The 17680-nt window shown below is 51.3% G+C and overlaps 1 protein-coding gene across 3 annotated transcripts in view; it reads left to right on the top strand.

The window, feature by feature from the left end:
* The window catches only part of RASA3 (RAS p21 protein activator 3), a 111505-nt gene that overhangs the window by 64744 nt on the left and 29081 nt on the right, over positions 1 to 17680 (top strand). For all 3 annotated transcript variants that reach the window (XM_084758848.1, XM_084758849.1, XM_084758847.1), the window contains exons 4-5: positions 6090 to 6184; positions 13535 to 13611. In XM_084758848.1, the coding sequence (XP_084614974.1) occupies positions 6090 to 6184; positions 13535 to 13611 (172 nt within the window). The remainder of the gene's footprint in view (positions 1 to 6089; positions 6185 to 13534; positions 13612 to 17680) is intronic.

Below are 17680 nucleotides of genomic sequence, written 5' to 3'. Positions count from 1 at the left end.
GGTCTTGAGGAAGCCCTATTCCCAGCCTTCTTAGAAAGTGCCAGATTGATTTCCAAAGTGGTAAACATTGAACCCCTACTCTGATCTACCCAGTGGACAGGACAATTTCCACATAAACAGAGTTATGTGGAGAGTGGGGACTGACTTTGACATGAACTCTGATGCTCCATATTTAACCACCTCCCCTTAGTGGGGAGGCCTGCTGGCACTCAAAGAAAGAATAAGCAGGCTACCAGGATAAGACTTGATAGCCTATGACCATATAGTGGGGGAGGAGGGCCCCCTCGGACATATTCCTAGGGGAGGGGAATAGGGTGAAAGCGGGAGGGAGGGAGGAATGGGAGGATACAAGTGATGGGATAACAATTGAGTTGTAATCTGAATAAATTAATAAAATTAAAATTAAAAACTAAAAAAAAGAAATAGTTAAAAAAAAAAAAACAGGGTTTCTCTGTGTAGCCTTGGCTGTCCTGGACTCACTTTGTAGACCAGGCTGGCCTCGAACTCACAGCGATCCGCCTGCCTCTGCCTCCCGAGTGCTGGGATTAAAGGCGTGCACCACCACCGCCTGGCTCCCCTAAGGGCCATTTTCATTCAGATCACCATACGTCTCTCACTTGTTTTTCATGTCCACTTAACCTGGTCCTCACACCGGACCTCACCGTGGCCCTCACGCCCACTTCACCTCGTCCTTACTGCTTTCCCTTCTCATCAGCCATCACCCCCCTCTGCACTTCACCCCTCACCTTTGCCCTTCATGCCGGCCTCACCTCCTCCCTTACGCCCCACGTCAACTCCGCTCCTTTCACAGAGATCTCCCCTTGCTCCTTGAATCTGAACCTTACAGATGCCTCACACTCAGCGTCATAGTCACTGCTCACACCTGCTTTCTACTCCTCACGCCCTCACGCTTGCTTTCACTTCCACTATATGTCACCTGCATCACCTCACCTCCCCCTTCACATTCCTTCATGCCGTCCCCACGCCGCCCTGCACCTCACCCCTGCACACTACAGTCCTCACACAGACCGCCTCCCTCCGCTGTACCCACCTTACCTTACTCTGTACACGCATCTCACCTTCCTCGTCACACTAGACCTCAGCTTGCCGTCCACGGCTGACCTCATCCACGTCTCTTCGCCTGCATTTCATCTCTTTCCTCACACCTGACCCCTTACTCCTTCACACCCTCTTAGCGCTCACGTCTTACATCCACCGCCCCCTACCCCACTTTGTCCGTCATACCAGCTTGCTTCTCACACACTGAGCTAGCACAGGCAGCTCAGCCACTCCGCACGCAGACCCTATGCCATTTCTCACGCCTACCCCTGCACACGCTTTCTCTCTCACTTGCTCTTCATACTGTTTTTTTCTCTTATGGCTTGTCTTAGTCCCTTCTCTGTCTCGTCGTCCCTAGAGCTCCTCCACATCTGACGTCAGGGTTACTTGCCTGTGTGTCTGTCTGTGTTCCGTGTCTGCAAGATGTCTGTAGACAGGGATGTGTTTATTTTCTATGTTCCTTAGGTGTGCGCTCGGCATATCGTCAGTGTGCCGTGGGGATGCATAAACACGGCTAGAGTTGTGCGTATGTAGACACTCACGTTCAGCTTTAAGCACATAAAGGAAGTGTAAACTAGAGACGCCAGTCATACCTATAGTGCTTTTCCAGCCCTGCACATCTGGATTTTGTACACTTGTGTTGCTCTTTAATTTATTTAGACGTTTTGCAGACATTTGTGGAGGGCGGCTCATTGCCAACCAGGTGGGTGAGTTTGCTGCTCAGGGTCCTAGTGGTGCCAGCCCTCAAGGACGCCTTTCCTCCACTTCTTCTCTTATTCGTAGAGATTATTTTGTGCAATCGTAATTCCTAGGACACACCTTTCGCTTCCCATCTTGCTTCCCTTCATTTTCTCTGAGTGGAATGTCTCAGTGTCCATTTGGCATCTGTGGCCTCCCGTACCTTCCTCCAGGGGTACGGAAGCATGTTGATCTGCAAATTCTTCAGACAGTTAGACTGTCACGTGACCACCAGATGGTACCAACTGAGAGCCACCCTAGAACTCAGTCCCCTACATTCCAGCCGGTCCCTGTCAGGGTGACTGGTTGTTTGTCCATGTTAGCATGACGTGGTTTGGACATCTGATTTCAAAAAAAAAAAAAAACTATGTCCAACCAACAATATTCATGGATATGGCATGGGGTAAAGAAAATCAGGGAAGTTGGTTGAGTGGACTAGGATCTGGAATTTCTGTACTCACCTTATGTCCCAAGCCTTGACTGCAGTCCAGGTGAGGGGAGCAAGACACACAAAGACCTGAGTCCTGATGAGTCTCTGTCTGAAGGGGATGTGATGCTTGATGCCATCTGTCTGGTGGCAGCTCTACATGTATAAGTCACTAGTGGGCTGCTATTCGGAGCGCCCAGGGCTACCTGAGCTGCTGTGCGGCTGGGGAGCTGAAGTGACCTTGGGGCCAGATTTTTCACTTTCAAAATCAGCAAGAGCATCCTGGTTTTTTCATCAGTAGCATTACATTATTAGAAATGGATGTGAATTACTTGGGATACTTTATAGGGCCCCAGTTTGAAGACTATTTTGACTTTGTTCTTGGGAGATCTGGGGGTGGCCAGGCTCCGCCTCCCTTTCCTGGGCACCCCTCATGAGGACTGTGCTCTTCACCCTTCCTCCTACTCAGATCTCTGTGTCTGTGTGGTGGGCGTTTCCTGCTCTCTGCTGTAGGCTGTTCTCGTACCTTCCTCTCCTACATAGGCCAGTCCAACCCGGACCCAGAGGACCCCCGAGCTCCCAGAGGTGCTGCTTATGTAGCACACTTCTATGCCTGTGGGTTTTGTTGGTGCTTCGTTTTCTTTATCTTCTCTTTCCTCTTTTCCTAAACAAGGTCTCATTTAGCACAGCCTCAAACTCGCTGCGTGGCTGATGAGCTTGACCTTCTGGCCTTTCTGCCCTCCGTGCCTGAGTGCTGAGGTGGAGAGCGTGCACTGCCGCAACTGGCTTATGAGATGCCGGAGACGGACTCTAGGGCCGCACGCATCTTAGGCAGCCACTCTGCCAACCGTGCTACTCCCCAGCCTGTTTTACTTTTTTACAGGAATAGTGGAAGCTGGTGGGAAGATTGCCTCACAGGGGGGGGGGGTGGGAGGTGGGACAGGAGGGCTGTTTTTCTCTGATTGTTTCATATGCCCGAGTCAGCTGTGGCTTCCACCAGCAAAGGGTGGGAGAACCCCACATCTGCCACAGCCAGCCTACTGTTTGAGTGTCACCCGGAGAGAGACAAAACCAGGAGTGTTCCTGAGCTCCAACAAGCCATGTGCATCGCAAACATGCCGAGGGAAAAGTGGGTCGTGGTGTCCATGAATGAATGAATGTTGTTAATCCAGGTGTTTCACCAAGGCGGGAAGCTAGGGCAGGTGTTTATCCTGTAGCTGGGCATGTACTGCATGTGAAAACTCCCTGTCGGGGAACTTGCCGTGGCACCATCTGCTGTTCTGACTGTATCAGGACTTAGCTACGGATTTCAGGAGTTCTCGGGGTTATGTCCTTGGCTGCAGTCTCCTGAGAGTGTTGGGCTTGGGCTCCTCTGCTGGCAGCTTGCTCATAGCTTGGAATCTGGTTCTTCCCAGGGACTCCTCTGGACCATGCATGGCACACAGGCACAGGCTGGGAAGGCCTGCTGTGAAAGCGTCCCCTTTTGATCAGTGACATTGACTTGGTTTCATCTGTGTCTGTTTCCTGTGACCACTGTCCTTGCTGTTAGGCCGATTCCTTCTCAATTCATGGCTTCCGCACGGCTCTGGGCTCTCGGCCCCCGAGTCCAGTAGATAGTAGAGTGCTTCCCCTTCTAAATGTGAAATACTCACACCCTAGAAGCTAGTTCTTCCCAGCAGGCCTTTGTTGGCCACTGCCAGCCTCTCTACTAAAGGGGTCCTTGAGGATTTGGGGATCTCTCAGAGGCACTGAGGGTCTTCTCAGGATTTGATGCTACTCTCAGGTTTGGGGTGCTTTCTGAGGCACGGAAGGCCTTCTAGGATCTGGTGTCTGAAGTTCTTTGGTTTCTCTCTGAGGTCGTGGTGTGGGGCTCCTCTCAGGACTTGGCACTGCTGGTTTTCATTCTTGGGTACTCCTGAGGTATCAGGGGTGTTGCTGTCAGGACCTCAGACACCTAATGAGACATCTATAGGCCCTCACCACCACCCCACCCCACCCCCGTGACTGACCCGATGGCCTCTAGGTTTCAGACCAGAAGAAATGGGCAGCCTCCCCCCCCCCCCCAGGTGACAGGTTTATCTTATCAAGAAGGGAAAGGGCCTGGGGGACCCGGTTGTGTGTGTTCTAGAAGAACAAAATGAGGTCAATTTCAGCAGAAGCTCTGAGGAAGGGAACAGGTGAAACATGAAAAGACGAAACCCCACCTCACTGAGGCGCAGGCCAGGCACACCAGACAGTGTAAAATATTGTAATTGAAACTCCAGCTGCATCACCTCATTTCTACCAGTGTTTGCCTCACATACCAAGGTGTGTGTCTCACAAAATAGTCCCACTGGAGCCATCCACAGTGAGGGAAAATTTACCAAGACACACACGAGTTAATCTGCCTTAGAGATGGACGAGGCTTTGGTTGGATCTGCTACTTCCAAAGTGTGGGCCACAGCAGGCGTGTACCATGAACTGAACTCACTGGTTTTTTCCTAAATTGGCGTATTACCTACCACGCCCCGGTCAGCAGTGTGGGTGGCAGGTGTTCTGGCTCACCTGAGGCTTTCTAACCAAGTTCTTGAAGCGAGAGCCTCTCTGTACAGAAGCTGATGTGAGTGGTGGTTCTGCGGCTGGGGGGAGGGAGGCAGGGTGCTCATGTCTGACAAGCCCCCCCAACTGTGTCACAACACAAAGAAGAAGATGGCTTCGTGCAGATGGGGAGGTGGGGTAGCCTCATTTTACCACCGCCTGCTTTGGGGAGACCTAATCCATTTCACAGGGAGAACAAGAAGGAGCTGTTGACAGGCACCCCATGTGGGAGCTGGAGCCCAGGAGAGGGGCGCCCCTTGGTTCTTCACCCTTCTGCATGTCCCACATTTTGTAAGAGCTGAATGAAGTACATCTAATGACAAATGCTCGTAGTGACATCTATGGCTCAGGACAAAGGGTGGCATATGCCCAGGGCTTCTTCCGCCGGTGTCAGCCAGCCCGTGAAAGCCTCGCGGAGCAAGGACATAACGGTTAGAGCGTCACACTTCAGAGGCTAGCCTCCTGTGCAGCGTGCTGAGCGCAGAACCCAAGGATTCTTTATTCTTCTTCATAGACAAAAGCTCAATCTATGAAACTTCTGTTTCATGTGGCTTATTCACAAGAGACTTAACAACAAAAAAAGAAAGTCAGCTCTCCTGTGGGGTAAAAGTCTGTTTTGCTAGAGCCACATAGTAGCTGCATTCAGTGGCCAGAGGCCTCAGGATCTTATAGTGGAAAAAAAATCAAAGGAGTACCCAGCAGGTGGGGGAGGGGGAGGAAGGCCCTTGTGACAACCAATGCCCTTCAGGCTCATGCGCATGACCACGTGCCATACACACACATGCCACATGATATGTAAATTAAAGATGCACATTTGTGTCCCGGTCTACAGCTTTTATTAGTAGAGACGCATTCCTACCAAATTATCACAAACTTATAAAGCGTGTTTTGTTCCCGTCTACGTTTTTGCGGGAAGAACAACAGCCGGGAGGTGGTAGGGCAGCCAGATCTGCTGCCTGGGGGCCTGGTAGGCTACTAATGACGGAAAACAGGCTGACCCCTTTCTCTTAGTGCCAGCTTGCTGCAGCTTCTGAGGTAGCAGGCGGGGTGGAAGAGCGCTTATTTGTGAGGACTGGCTCCTGTGCCGTTTAGCTCGCAGGAAGTGCTGTTACACCAACAGGCAAGTCTGGAGCCTTGGCCGAAGCCATCGTGAAGTGTGTTCTGAAATGTGGACTATCCATGTTTAAACCTTGTAGGGACCCCACCTCCTTGACCTCTGCCCCCCCACCCCCATCCCGTGTCCCCACGGCTCCTCCTCCACAGCCTTTACTCTCTTTTTATGTCCCAGGCAAGGTGGCCATCCAGAAGGAAGACTTGCAGAGGTACCACAACAGGGACACATGGTTCCAGCTACAGCATGTGGATGCTGACTCGGAGGTGCAGGTGAGGCTCGCAGGCCTGTCGGGCGGTGATGGGATAAGCTGCAGACTCCGCAGCGCCTGCGTGCCGTGTTTTCCCCGTCATCAGGCTCCTCGGGCCTGCCTGATGCTCGTGTTTGCTGCTCTGGTTGTTGGCACACTTTGCCGGGCAGATGGAAGCAGCTTCAAAAACACAGAAGGTGGGAAGGGGAGGTGGCACGGAGCAGGCAAAGAGAGCGCAGAGTATCCTTGGGTCGCGGCTGTGTTCTGCTCTGCTGGGTGGGGGCAGCTGAGCCACAGGAACTAGCCAGCTTCCGTGTTCCACCACCTCACGCCTTCCCCGTGGCTGACCTGCATAATTTGCCCTCTGGGACTGTGTACCCAGATTACAGGGACAGAGAGATTATGTGGGCTTGGTAAGCAGGCCTGCTATGTGTGACCCTTGAGAAGCAATGTAAAACACTAGAGCCTGGCATGGCTACATCCTTAGCATGGTCACCCTTGGACTTGCCCATAGGAGAGCATGCAGCAGGGGGTCACTCATCCGCGGCACAGACCTGTTCATGACTGTGGGACTGTCATGAGCCCCTGTTCTAGGTAAAGAATGCTGACACGATCTTTCACTTTGTGGGTGTCCTGCTGTGGCTGTGTCATGCCTGGGAGCTGGGTCAATCAGAACCCACCAGGTGGCCAGCCTCTGCAAACCTCAGTTTCTCACCTGTAGAGCGGGGTTTTCGTAGGCTGAGGAGACTTACATGGAGCCCAGCAGTGCTAGGTACATGGCGGGATGTGAGGATTTATGCTGTTCTTAGACCAAGAAGGCAGAGTCTGGGAAAAGTCCACGAAGCAGACATGTCACAAAGACCTGGGCTGTAAATTCAGCAGAGCTAACCAGGGAAGCTCTGAGCCATGTGTCCCTCATGTTCTAAGGACCACAGGCCAGGCTAGCCTGCCTGCCCCACACCCCCAAGGTTTCCCCTCCTCAGCCTGGCTTTTCTGTGCAAGGGACAAGGGTTCCTTGCCAAGGTCAAACGTCATCCATAGAGTTGGCAGTGAGAGCCTCACAAGAGAAAGGAAGGAACCAAGTAAAACCACATAACCAGGCTGCAAATGGGCCTGTGGAAGTGTCATCCCTGGAGGGACAGTTCCCTGGCCTCCCAAGGCCCACAGCTCCAATGGTGGGAGCTGAAGAACACACTGGTCACTGACAGAAGCCATGGCGGTGCCCTAGTGGGAAAGCAGAGGCCTTCTGCAGCCAGCTGCCATCCTCTCCCTCCCTGGCCCAGGGAGCTTCTCCATTGCTGGGGGTTTCAGGCCTGTTCCTCCTGAGACTCCCAAGACCATGGTCACCTCAGCACCTCCACAGAGCTGCAGAGATCCCTCTGGGGCATGGCTTCCCTCGGCTTAGAGTTCATTGACAAGTGTGACATTTCTCGGTTCCTGCTTTTTAACTAGGTGTTTAATTTTTAAATGGGTGCAGATGCACAGGAAGCTGCAAACAGAGGTGCCCGGGGGCGTGGCCGGGAAGGTTGGGTGTTAGCTTTTTTCTATCGAAAGATGGGAGGGCCTTGTGGTTCCTGGTGTGGCTGATACATGTCACATGACTGTGCACTTACTATGTCTGATCTTGCAAGAACTCACACCACACACACACACACACACACACACACACACACACACACACGAGTGCATGCACATGCACTCTGTTCAGCAGTTTTTTTCCCCCGTTGGTTTCTCTGTGTAGCCTTGGCTGTCCTAGACTCACTTTGTAGACCAGGCTGGCCTTGAACTCACAGAGATCCTGCCTCTGCCTCCCGAGTGCTGGGATTAAAGGTGTGCGCCACTATGCCTGGCTCCTGTTCAGCTTTTTTTTTTTTTTTTTTTTTTTTTTTTTAGTGTGGTAAAGCACACATCTCTCTGGGCAGTAGTTGCACACACCTTTAATCCCAGCGCTTAGGAGGCAGAAGCAGGTGAGTATCTGTGAGTGTGAGACCTGCCTGGTCTACAGACCTAGTTCCAGGACAGCCAAGGCTACACAGAGAAACCATGTTTCAAAACAAAAACAAAAACAAACAAAAGCTGATTGAAAACACACAGAAAACTTGCCACCTTAACCATTGCTAAGTAAAATTCAATGTCATTGTGTGGTAGTACCCTGCCACTACCCATCTCCAGACGTTTTTCAACCAATCAAACGTCATCCATAGAGTTGGCAGTGAGAGCCTCATAAGAGAAAGGAAGGCACCAGGTTCCCAGACCCTGAATCCACTGCTCTGCTAGGCCAGGAGTGAGGGAGGGGGTGGGGAGACATCGTCTTTGCTTAGAACTCATGTGAGTAAACCCCTGAAGCCTGTCTCTTCCTGTGGCTGTCTCGTTTCACTGACTGTTATGTCCCAGGCCTATGAGTGTTGTCGTGTGTCAAGATTCCTAAGGCTGGGGCCTGGACCACATTTTATAAACCTGCTAAGCAATGGTCGGCGTCTGCAAGCTGTTGACGCTACTGCTTGGCTATTAGGGCTTTTTTGTAACTTTATTCCCTGTACACATTCATATAGCAGCTACTAGAATCAAGATCCAGAATCATCCTGTCACCACAAAGCTGTAAATATAGATGCATGTGTCAGTCTCCTATCTGGAGGGGAACTTCCTAATCAATGCCAGGTGACTAAGGTACTGTCGGGGCAGGTTCTCCTCCCCAGGAGCTTGGGTCTCTGGCAGGGACCCCAGCCCTCTGCTCTCCTGAGACCTTGGGTCATGAAAGAGATGGAGAGATGGATCAACAATTAAAAACACTGACTGTTCTTTCAGAGGGCCCAGCATCCACTTGGCTGCTCACAACCATCTGTAACTCCGGTTCCAAGAGGTCTAGCGCCCTCTCCTGGTTGCTTTGGGAACTGCATGCACGTGGCACACAGATATACATGCAGGCAAAACACACACACACACACACACACACACACACACACACACACGAGATAAAAAAATAAATCTCAAAAAATAATTTAAAAAATAAGATTTGCTGTTGCTGGGCTGAAGAATAAGTACGTGGATCTCCGTAGGACTAGGCATCTCTCTGATGCATTCACAGAGAGGCTGAGACGGCTCCTCCCCTCAGTCTGACCTTTAAATGGTAATCGCCATCTTTGCGCCACAGCTGTGGCTTGTTTTGAAATGTCACCGTTTTCTAGAAGGGCAGAAAGTGGCATTTGGGTTCTTGGATCCACCTGTTTTGTAACTCACGGGAAAGAATCATGCATTATGACAGAGGGAGCTGAGCCCACGTGAGACACCATGTGTCACAGACACGGAGAAAAAGACAGCTAAATGCTTGGCCTCCTTCCGGAACTGGCGCTTTTCAAAAACCTTTGATAAGCCACGTTATTATATAGGGCCAGTCACCTCTGCCACTCCCCTCACAGGGGACATGTTAGCTACAGGGGTGACCTTATCGAGAAGGCAGGGGCTCCAGCTGGCAGGGCACCCTGCAACGTCCAAGGCCCTCCAGTTCTGAATGGTGAGGGGATGGACAGCACTGACCGTTCTCTCACAGACCCCGCCCGTGCTGTGCCCTCCCAGACCAGTGTTGCTGAACTAGTTGCGGGCATGCGATAGATTCAGGGCACATAGAACATCACATCGCCATAGATTTGTAACTCATTACACGTGCAAGGAAATACCAACCTGGGGTTAGGACTGGCCCTGAAGGTCTGAGAACGGGTGAGCATTGCAGCTGTCCCCGGGCTGTCTGGGGATTCGTCTCTGGTGAGTCAGGCAATCCAAAAGGTTGCCATTGGTTGACAAAGGTCAAGGGCCGCTTTCTTCTCTGCGGGTTTTGAGGGCATGGGGGCCAGGGGAAGTATTGACTTCCTTCCTTCCCTGGCCCAGTCCTGCCTTTCTTTCTGCTTGCCTCTCCCTGTGTTTGCTACACAAATCTCACCTAGAGACAGCACCACACTTCGCCATGTCTTGGGCTCGTGGCCTCTCAGCTTGTAGGGACAGTTCAGAGAGGAGCATCCACTAGCACGAGCCACCTTCTCACGGGGCCCTGGCCAGGAGTAGTCTCCTGTTTCATGAGGCAGCAAGAAACTTGAAGTTTTGTTAGTTTTATGTTTATAGGAAACTAAGCAGAGACCTGAGCTGTACACATCTTCCTGGGGCCTTGACAGTTCCCCCCGTGACGGATGTTGCCAGTCCTCGTTCCCCAAAAGCACACAGTTCACATTCACGCCCTCAGTGTAAAGCAGGCTGCAGCCAGCTTGCTGCCCCAGCAGCCTTCCCCTGCCTGTTGGGGCTGGGCACACCCTCCTTGCCGTCTTGAGAAGCTGTGCCTTTCTCTTTTGCTTTTGGTAGCCTGATTCAGGTCTATCGCTTTGATGGTCTCTTCAGAGAATCTGATTGGGGTTTTGATTTCCTCTGCCTCTTTGCTTTCAGATTTTTGTTTTTGTTTTTTGTATTTCTGCTTCGAATCGGGTGTTTGGTTATTTCGGCTTTTGGAGGATTGATTCTGCTCTGAGGTTACTGATTCTGGGTCTTTCTTCTTCCCAGAACGTGCAGCAAATGTAAAAGCAAACAACAACAACAACCACAACCCCACAACTCCCCCCCCCCAAAAAAACCCTATTTTAACATCCCTCTTGAGATTTCTTTTACCAGTGTGGTATTTAGGAGTCATTGTCATCTCCATGTATGGTCGTTACTGGTTTCCAGTTTGTTCTCTTGAGCTCTGAGAGTGACCCCTGTGGCTTCCCCCCACGTATCTGATGAATTGCGTTAAAGGTGCCTCTCTTGTCCATGGTGAACTCAACAGGGCATTCCCGCTCTATGACAAGGTCTAGGAACTCTGATTGGCTCCTCTGAGGGCCTCATACAGTGGAACCCTGCACCCTGTCACCTCCTGTCACTGTTTCCTTTCATGGACATCCTTGATACTCATCTTTGTAAGAATGGAGAGGCGAGTTACACCGCTTCCTCTGGACCACCAAAGGGGGTTCCTCTGGTGGATCAGAGTGAATTCAGGGCCACCTGCCAGACCTTCAGTAGGTCTCGAAAAGAAGGAAGGCAGCTGCTCCTGTGGTGTGTGTGGGAGCTAACCGGACCCAGACATGGGACCCGGGGACACAGGGTGTGGCTCTGAGGAGCTGAAACACAGGTGTAAACCTGATGGTTGTGTACCACACGCCCACGGTGCAAGAGGCACCTCCCAGAATCCACCCTGACACCTCACCCTGTAGGAAACGCCCGTCGGGTACAGGGATGGAACCAGAGTGACTTCTGACCCACAGGCTTGCCTAGGCAGCTTTGTGGTGTAGAGGGGTTCACAGCGTAGTCGGCTGTTTCACCTCCTTCTGGCCTCTCCCAGACCTCTAGAAACGGAAGCCGCTGCTCATTGAGGTGGGAGCCGCCCTTGTGAGGGGTGTTTGTGCTGAGTCTCGGGGCACTGCTGCTAGTGTGTGTGGGAAAAACAGGAAACAGGAAGGCAGCTGCCATCAGCTGTGGGCGGAGGGGTCATCTCCCTCAGCCCAGTGCTTCTGCCTTTTAGAGGCTAAAGATGAGCTGTGTCCCATCCATCTGAGCAGCGTACAGCTGGGCTCTGAAAATGGCCTGCTGGGGGAAACGCTGACTTCATGGGCCCGGGATGGCCATTCCTCTTCCTATGCTCTGGCCCGTGTTCTGGTCTGAGTCTTCAGCCACGCAAGCTTCAGACAGTCTCTACCAGTCTTGGGAAATGGAGCCACAAAAATAACTTGATATTGTGGTTCTTAGCCTTTGGGTTTTTTTTTCCCCTCCCCACCAAACAGCTGTGGGGAGGAGCTAGTGCCCACCTTCCTGGGTCCTTCTGTCTTTGTTAGGGTTCCTGTTATTGTAAAAAAAAAAACCCACCATGGCAAAAAAGTAATTTGGGGAGGAAAAGGTTTATTCTACCTTACAGCTTGCAGTCCATCACCCAGGACAGGAACGTGGAGGCAGGAGCTGGTGCACAGGCCACGTAGGAGTGCCACATACTGTCTTTCTCTTCATGGCTTGCTCAGCCCAGGGGTAGCATGACCCACAGAGGGCTGGGCCCTCCCTCTCCATCAATCACTGAGTAAGAAAATGCTCCACAGGCTTGCCTGCAGCCTGATCTTACGGAGACATTCTGTGGTTCTCTTTTCTCAGATATGTATACCTTTGTGTTGAGTTGACCAAAAAAAAAAAAAAAGGCCAACCAAGACACCTTATGTCAACATTTTGGGGGTGGCAGAAGCAGGAGGCACAGCTCTCACCATCACCTTCAGCAGCCTAAAGGAGTTTCCCTAGATGTTAAGAGGCCTCAGGGCAAGTCAAATCAGGATTTGTGGCTTTGGTGCAAATGAGAATCTCAGAACTGCCTGGTAGAAAGCAGAGCTGGGATTTAGTGAGTATAATATGTAGACTTAAACATGAAGGTTAAGAGAAAGGTTCTCAGGAGAAGAACACACTTGCGAGCATGGGTGTGATCTTTACAGAGAGAGGCAGAAAGTGGAACGCCCAGTGTGGGTACAGGTTCCGCAAGGACTGTCACAGTTCACTGTTCCTTACGATAGGAGGTAGGGTTTGGGTGATGTTTGAAGTCGACTGTCTTTGAAGAGATGCTGAGCCTAACTGCAGTTGGTCGCTGAGGAGCTTCTGAGGGGCTCCTGACAGAATTCCACCTGACCAGATGAAAGCCTAGCTGCCATGAGTGACCGAGCGTGGTAGGATGTGTGTGATGTAAACCAAGTTCACAGTTTTGGGCTCTGCGAGGCACGGCATTGTTTGAAGGCTCCGTAGCCCAGAGGTTTTGATCACAGAAAGCCTTGGAGACGGCCTGGTTTAGCCTTCCCGTCTTTAGTTGCAGACATCTTGGATTAACATTTGTGTGCCCCCAACCCTTGGGAGGTCCCACATCACATGTAGATCCTGCTGGGGACCAGGTCTTTTTCTCCTGGTGCCTTTCCCTCTGCATTCTCATGGTGTGGTATAGATAAACAGGACACTTGGGCTGCCAGCTACCTGCTACCCTTCTAGAAGCATGCATGAAAATTAACATTCTTCATGAAGAATAAAACTCAGATGCTCTAACCTCCCCATGGTGATTGTAGCCCTCATGGGAGAGCCTTTCCTCCTGTGTCTCCCTACAGCATGTCCTGCATATAATTTACACATAGCACTTTTAGGGGCCACGTGCCCAAGTGTCCTTTTTTGTTTTTAATGTTCTTGAAAGTATTACCTTCTAGCCAGTATGTCAGTGGGCTGCACCCACTGTTAGTGTCTGAGCCTAGGTTTAGCACCTACTGGTGCAAGTGCCAGCCACTTGAAGGGCCACAGACTTCCTTCAGACCTTGTCTAATTGTGACACTGTCCTTGTGCCTCGCAGGGCAAGGTCCACCTGGAGCTGAGACTGAGTGAGGTCATTACAGACTCGGGTGTTGTCTGTCACAAACTCGCTGCACGGTAAGTCACCCAAGGAGCTAAGTGCATACTGTCTCCCCAGAGGTTGCCCTTTGCGTCCCTCTTGTCCTCGACGGAACTGGTACCCACCCCCAGCGTGATGTACAGCTCTTGAAGATAGCCTGACTCATGCAGCTAAGAAGTGGGGCACCACCTTCCAGAGCTAAAAATGGAAATGAGCTGGCACGCAGGGGGGTAGCACAACAACAGTGAGGTCACGTGGGTGCATAGGAACGTATGTGTGAGACGCACCCCTAGCTAAAGCTAGTCCCAGGATTAGCCCAGAGCATTCAGCCTCCCTGTGAAGGGTGGCTGGCCCTTACAGCAATCTGTGGCTCCCAGGGAGTGTGGATATGTGGATTCCATTTTGCATGCATGTTTCAGATTGGCCTCACCCTGGTCCTGGGCGTGCACGCCAAGTTGAGACCTGCCCACCAGACCATGCCCCTAAATGTCCTAGACAGATTCTTTGCTTCCTCTTTTGATATCATGTGCAGAGTGGTCCACACATCACTCCTGTCCTGCTGGCTCTCGGGTCTCAGTGGCAGAGTGGTCCTGCTGGCTCTTGGGTCTTAGTGGCAGAGGGGCCCACCCATCACTCCTATCCTGCTGGCTCTCGGGTCTCAGTGGCAGAGTGACCCACACATCACTCCTGTCCTGCTGGCTTTTGCATCTCAGTGGTGCTGTGTCCATCTACTGGGGATCCAAGTTGTGTCTTGGAGGGTCTTCTATGTGGTTGGACAAGTAGGAGTGGGATCTGGTGGCCAGAAATGTCACCATCTGTTTTGTGTTACTGTAACAAAATACCTGAGGCCAGGTAGCTTACAAAGAACAGAGATTTGTTTGGCCACGGTTCTGTTAGGCTTTGTGCTAATGTCCTAATAAGGTAGAACACCTCACAGTGAGACTGAAATTCAGCTATCGGCTGAGCTTTCCTCTCACTACCCTGAGCGTGGTTGCTATGTTCTGGGAGCCTTGAAGAGGCCTCAGATAAGACAAAAAGTCCATTTGTGATAGGGATATAGAAGAGTGACCCCGAGAAGGGTCTAGTCCTGTAGTGACCACTGGACACACCCACTCACCTTCAGCTGTCCAGTAAAGATGGGAGGCTAGCACCCCATAGTGTCCGACCCAGCCCTTACTGCAGCAATGGGATATAAGGGTTCAGTGTCGGCTTGGTCAGGAGTTAGTGTAGATGTGACCTTCTGAGACTTCTCCCTATGCTGTGTTTTGCTGAGGTGCTCGCTGGTATACGTGCTACACCTCAACATCGTTGCACCAACACAGCACAGGCGCATCCCGAGGGTTCAGTCGAAGAGCGAATCTCTTAAATATTAAACACGGAGTGCCACTGTTCTTGTACTGTCAATTTTAGATTTGGAAACTTGTTTTCATTCACAAACTTTAGGAGTGGTTTAGCGGTGGTGGTGGAGATACAGCGAACACTTTGTTAATCTCTCTTGTTCACACAGATCATGCCCTGTGTTTGTGAAACTTGACTGATGTAAAGTTGGGCTTAGATGAGTGAAGTGCACAGTGTGGGACTGTTCCTGCTTCTAAGTCAAATCAACCTGGCTTCCAAATGTCAAGGGTGGCTCGGTGGTTAAGCACATTTGCTCTTCTTGCAGGGGTCCAGAGTTTGGTTCCCAGCACCCACTCTTGAGTAGCTCACAAACTCCGGATCCTGGGAATCTAAAGCTTTCCAGACTCCATGGGAGCCCACACAGATGCACACATGTTTATACATGCACAGATGCATACACACACACGTGCACATGGACACATGTAAATAAAAATAAAATAAACCTTTAAAAATATGAGACCCTAGTGAGTACACTCCTAGGGTAGACAATTTAAGCAGTCGAGGTGATATATTTCTCTGCACTATGAGGGGCATAGGAGGCCAGCTGGCTTTTGAGATAGGATTTCTCTGTGTAGCCCTGACTGTTCTGGAACTTGCTCTGTAGACTAGGCTGGCCTTGAACTCACAGAGGTCTGCCTGCCTCTTGTCTTCTGAGCACTGGGGTTAAAGGTGTGTACTACCACCACCCAGCTGGCTAGCGGGTTTTTATTTGAAGTGACACACCCTGCATGCAGATAGAGGGCCCTGGGCTCTTTCTGGTCTGAGGTTACTCTGGCCATTTCAGGGCTGGTCTCCAGTTGGGCAGGCTTTCCCACTGATGTCCACTGCAGGGCTGGTCTCGTGTTGAACTGGATAGCATAGGCTTTCCTACGAATCTCCCTAAGAGCTGGGGAGAGGATGTAGCAGTGCTCTGCAGATGCTGCAACGGGTCAAGCAAAGATGTTCCATCTATGTCACAGGCTGTGGAAGTCACTCCATCCCAGTATGCCCAAATGTGGTCATGTCTGCAGAGCCTAATGCTGTTTTCTGATCAATAGCTGAATCCCATAAAATACAGTTTGCAGTAGCTTGAGACTATCCGCCCAGGCGGTTCTCCCTGGCCTTTCTGGGCCAGTGGCTGTCCCCGAATGGCTGCTACCTTCATGTCTCTGATGTTTCTGGTTTTCTTCCCTGTGCTTATCACACAAAACTCTGTATGGAGATGCGGCTAGACAGTCAGTGCTACAAGACTAACTATCATCTTGTTTCTTCCTGCTGTGCCAGACAGGCAGACCTGAACTGCGTGGAGCCGCCTTTTCACTGCTCCATGCTCGCCGCTATTTTCAGAGTAGCTGGGCAGGTGACAGGGTCTGAAGGGCATTTCTCCAGTGGGCCTGTTGATGGATGAGCCAATAAAGGGAGAAGAGTAACCAAGGTCTAAGTGATCAGAACAGATGAAAAACATGTCCCAGAGGCAGAGGAGGTCACAGGGTTGGGGAATACTGGGTCGTGCTGGGCACCCCACAAGGCACATTTCCCCCAGCAGGGAGTCCTGGAAAACAAGAGGGTTGGGTAAAGAAAGCCTGGCAGGGTGTAACAGTCTCACGGACCCACGGGTGATAAGGAGGAGGGAGAGACAAGCCCCTCTGACATCACACACAGAGAACACTCAGGTAAAATAGTCCCTGGCACTCAGAGTGGGCCTGAGCTCTTAGGCGTGTGCTTCATGCAACGCCTCCCAGAGATGTGCCTTCAGCCTCTCAAGATGCAGGCAGAGGTGCTGGGGCCCCATTGTGGTCTGTCCAGCTGTGCCGTCAGCTTGGATCAGGCTTGAGATGCTTCTGTTTCTAAATGACTGAGTCCCAGGAACTGGGCCCTTATGAACAAAGGTACATGGGAGGTGCCATACATACATTTACCGCTTCAGGAGCAATGCTCAAAGGAGTGCTCTGATCCCCCTGAGAAGGGATGCATCTTAAGACATGGAGTCTCCCACTCCCATGTGCAGCATGGGCAGAGCACAGGCTGAGGGGAGCTGTGGGATGGGATGTATGTCTGGGGAGAGGGGCAAGGAACCTCAGCCATGCATAGGGGACCACTGAGAGCTTCCTGGGCTTGCATGTGTCTAAGAACCTCTTGTATTTCTTCCAGCCTAGGGAAGAACCTTGTTATTGCTCAGAACACATAGGGGAGCTACAGCTTTGTGAATGTTGAACTGTCTCGAACAAAGGGTAGCCTCCCCCAGAAGGCATAAAGCAAAACCTACCGAACCAGAAGAACCCTTAACCACAGCTCAAAGCCAAGTCCATCAACTTTGTTCTTTAATAACCTGGCTGAAAAAAAAAAGCTGGATATCTGACCTTAACTTTTTATAGAGCCTAGTATCTGCTCAGAAAGTCCATATCGATGGAGAGTGGAATTAAAACCCAGGAGGTACAGTCGGCAGAAAGACCAAGAGTGGTGGAAATGTGGGACTCGCAGGCCGGTATAGGAAAGGAAGGAGCAGGTGTCAAAACTCTATGGACAGCCTGCCTGTAGACAGGGATCCCAGGCTGAAAGCTTGTACTATGGGAAGGCAAGAGAGGCCCCAGGAAGGGGCTGCAAATGCAGGTCTCTGAGCAGCAGAGGGCAGTGCTAGCCCTGGGGTGACACCCTGATGCTTAGAGATGTCACCTAGGTTCAGTGGAGGGGCTATGACTGCAGTGGCCACAGGGCTCAATATCCTAGAGA

This window comes from Acomys minous (genome assembly GCF_964271855.1).
Source record: "Acomys minous genome assembly, chromosome: 15".
Lineage (NCBI taxonomy): Eukaryota > Metazoa > Chordata > Mammalia > Rodentia > Muridae > Acomys > Acomys minous.
This window is presented reverse-complemented; position numbering and strand designations above follow the sequence as displayed.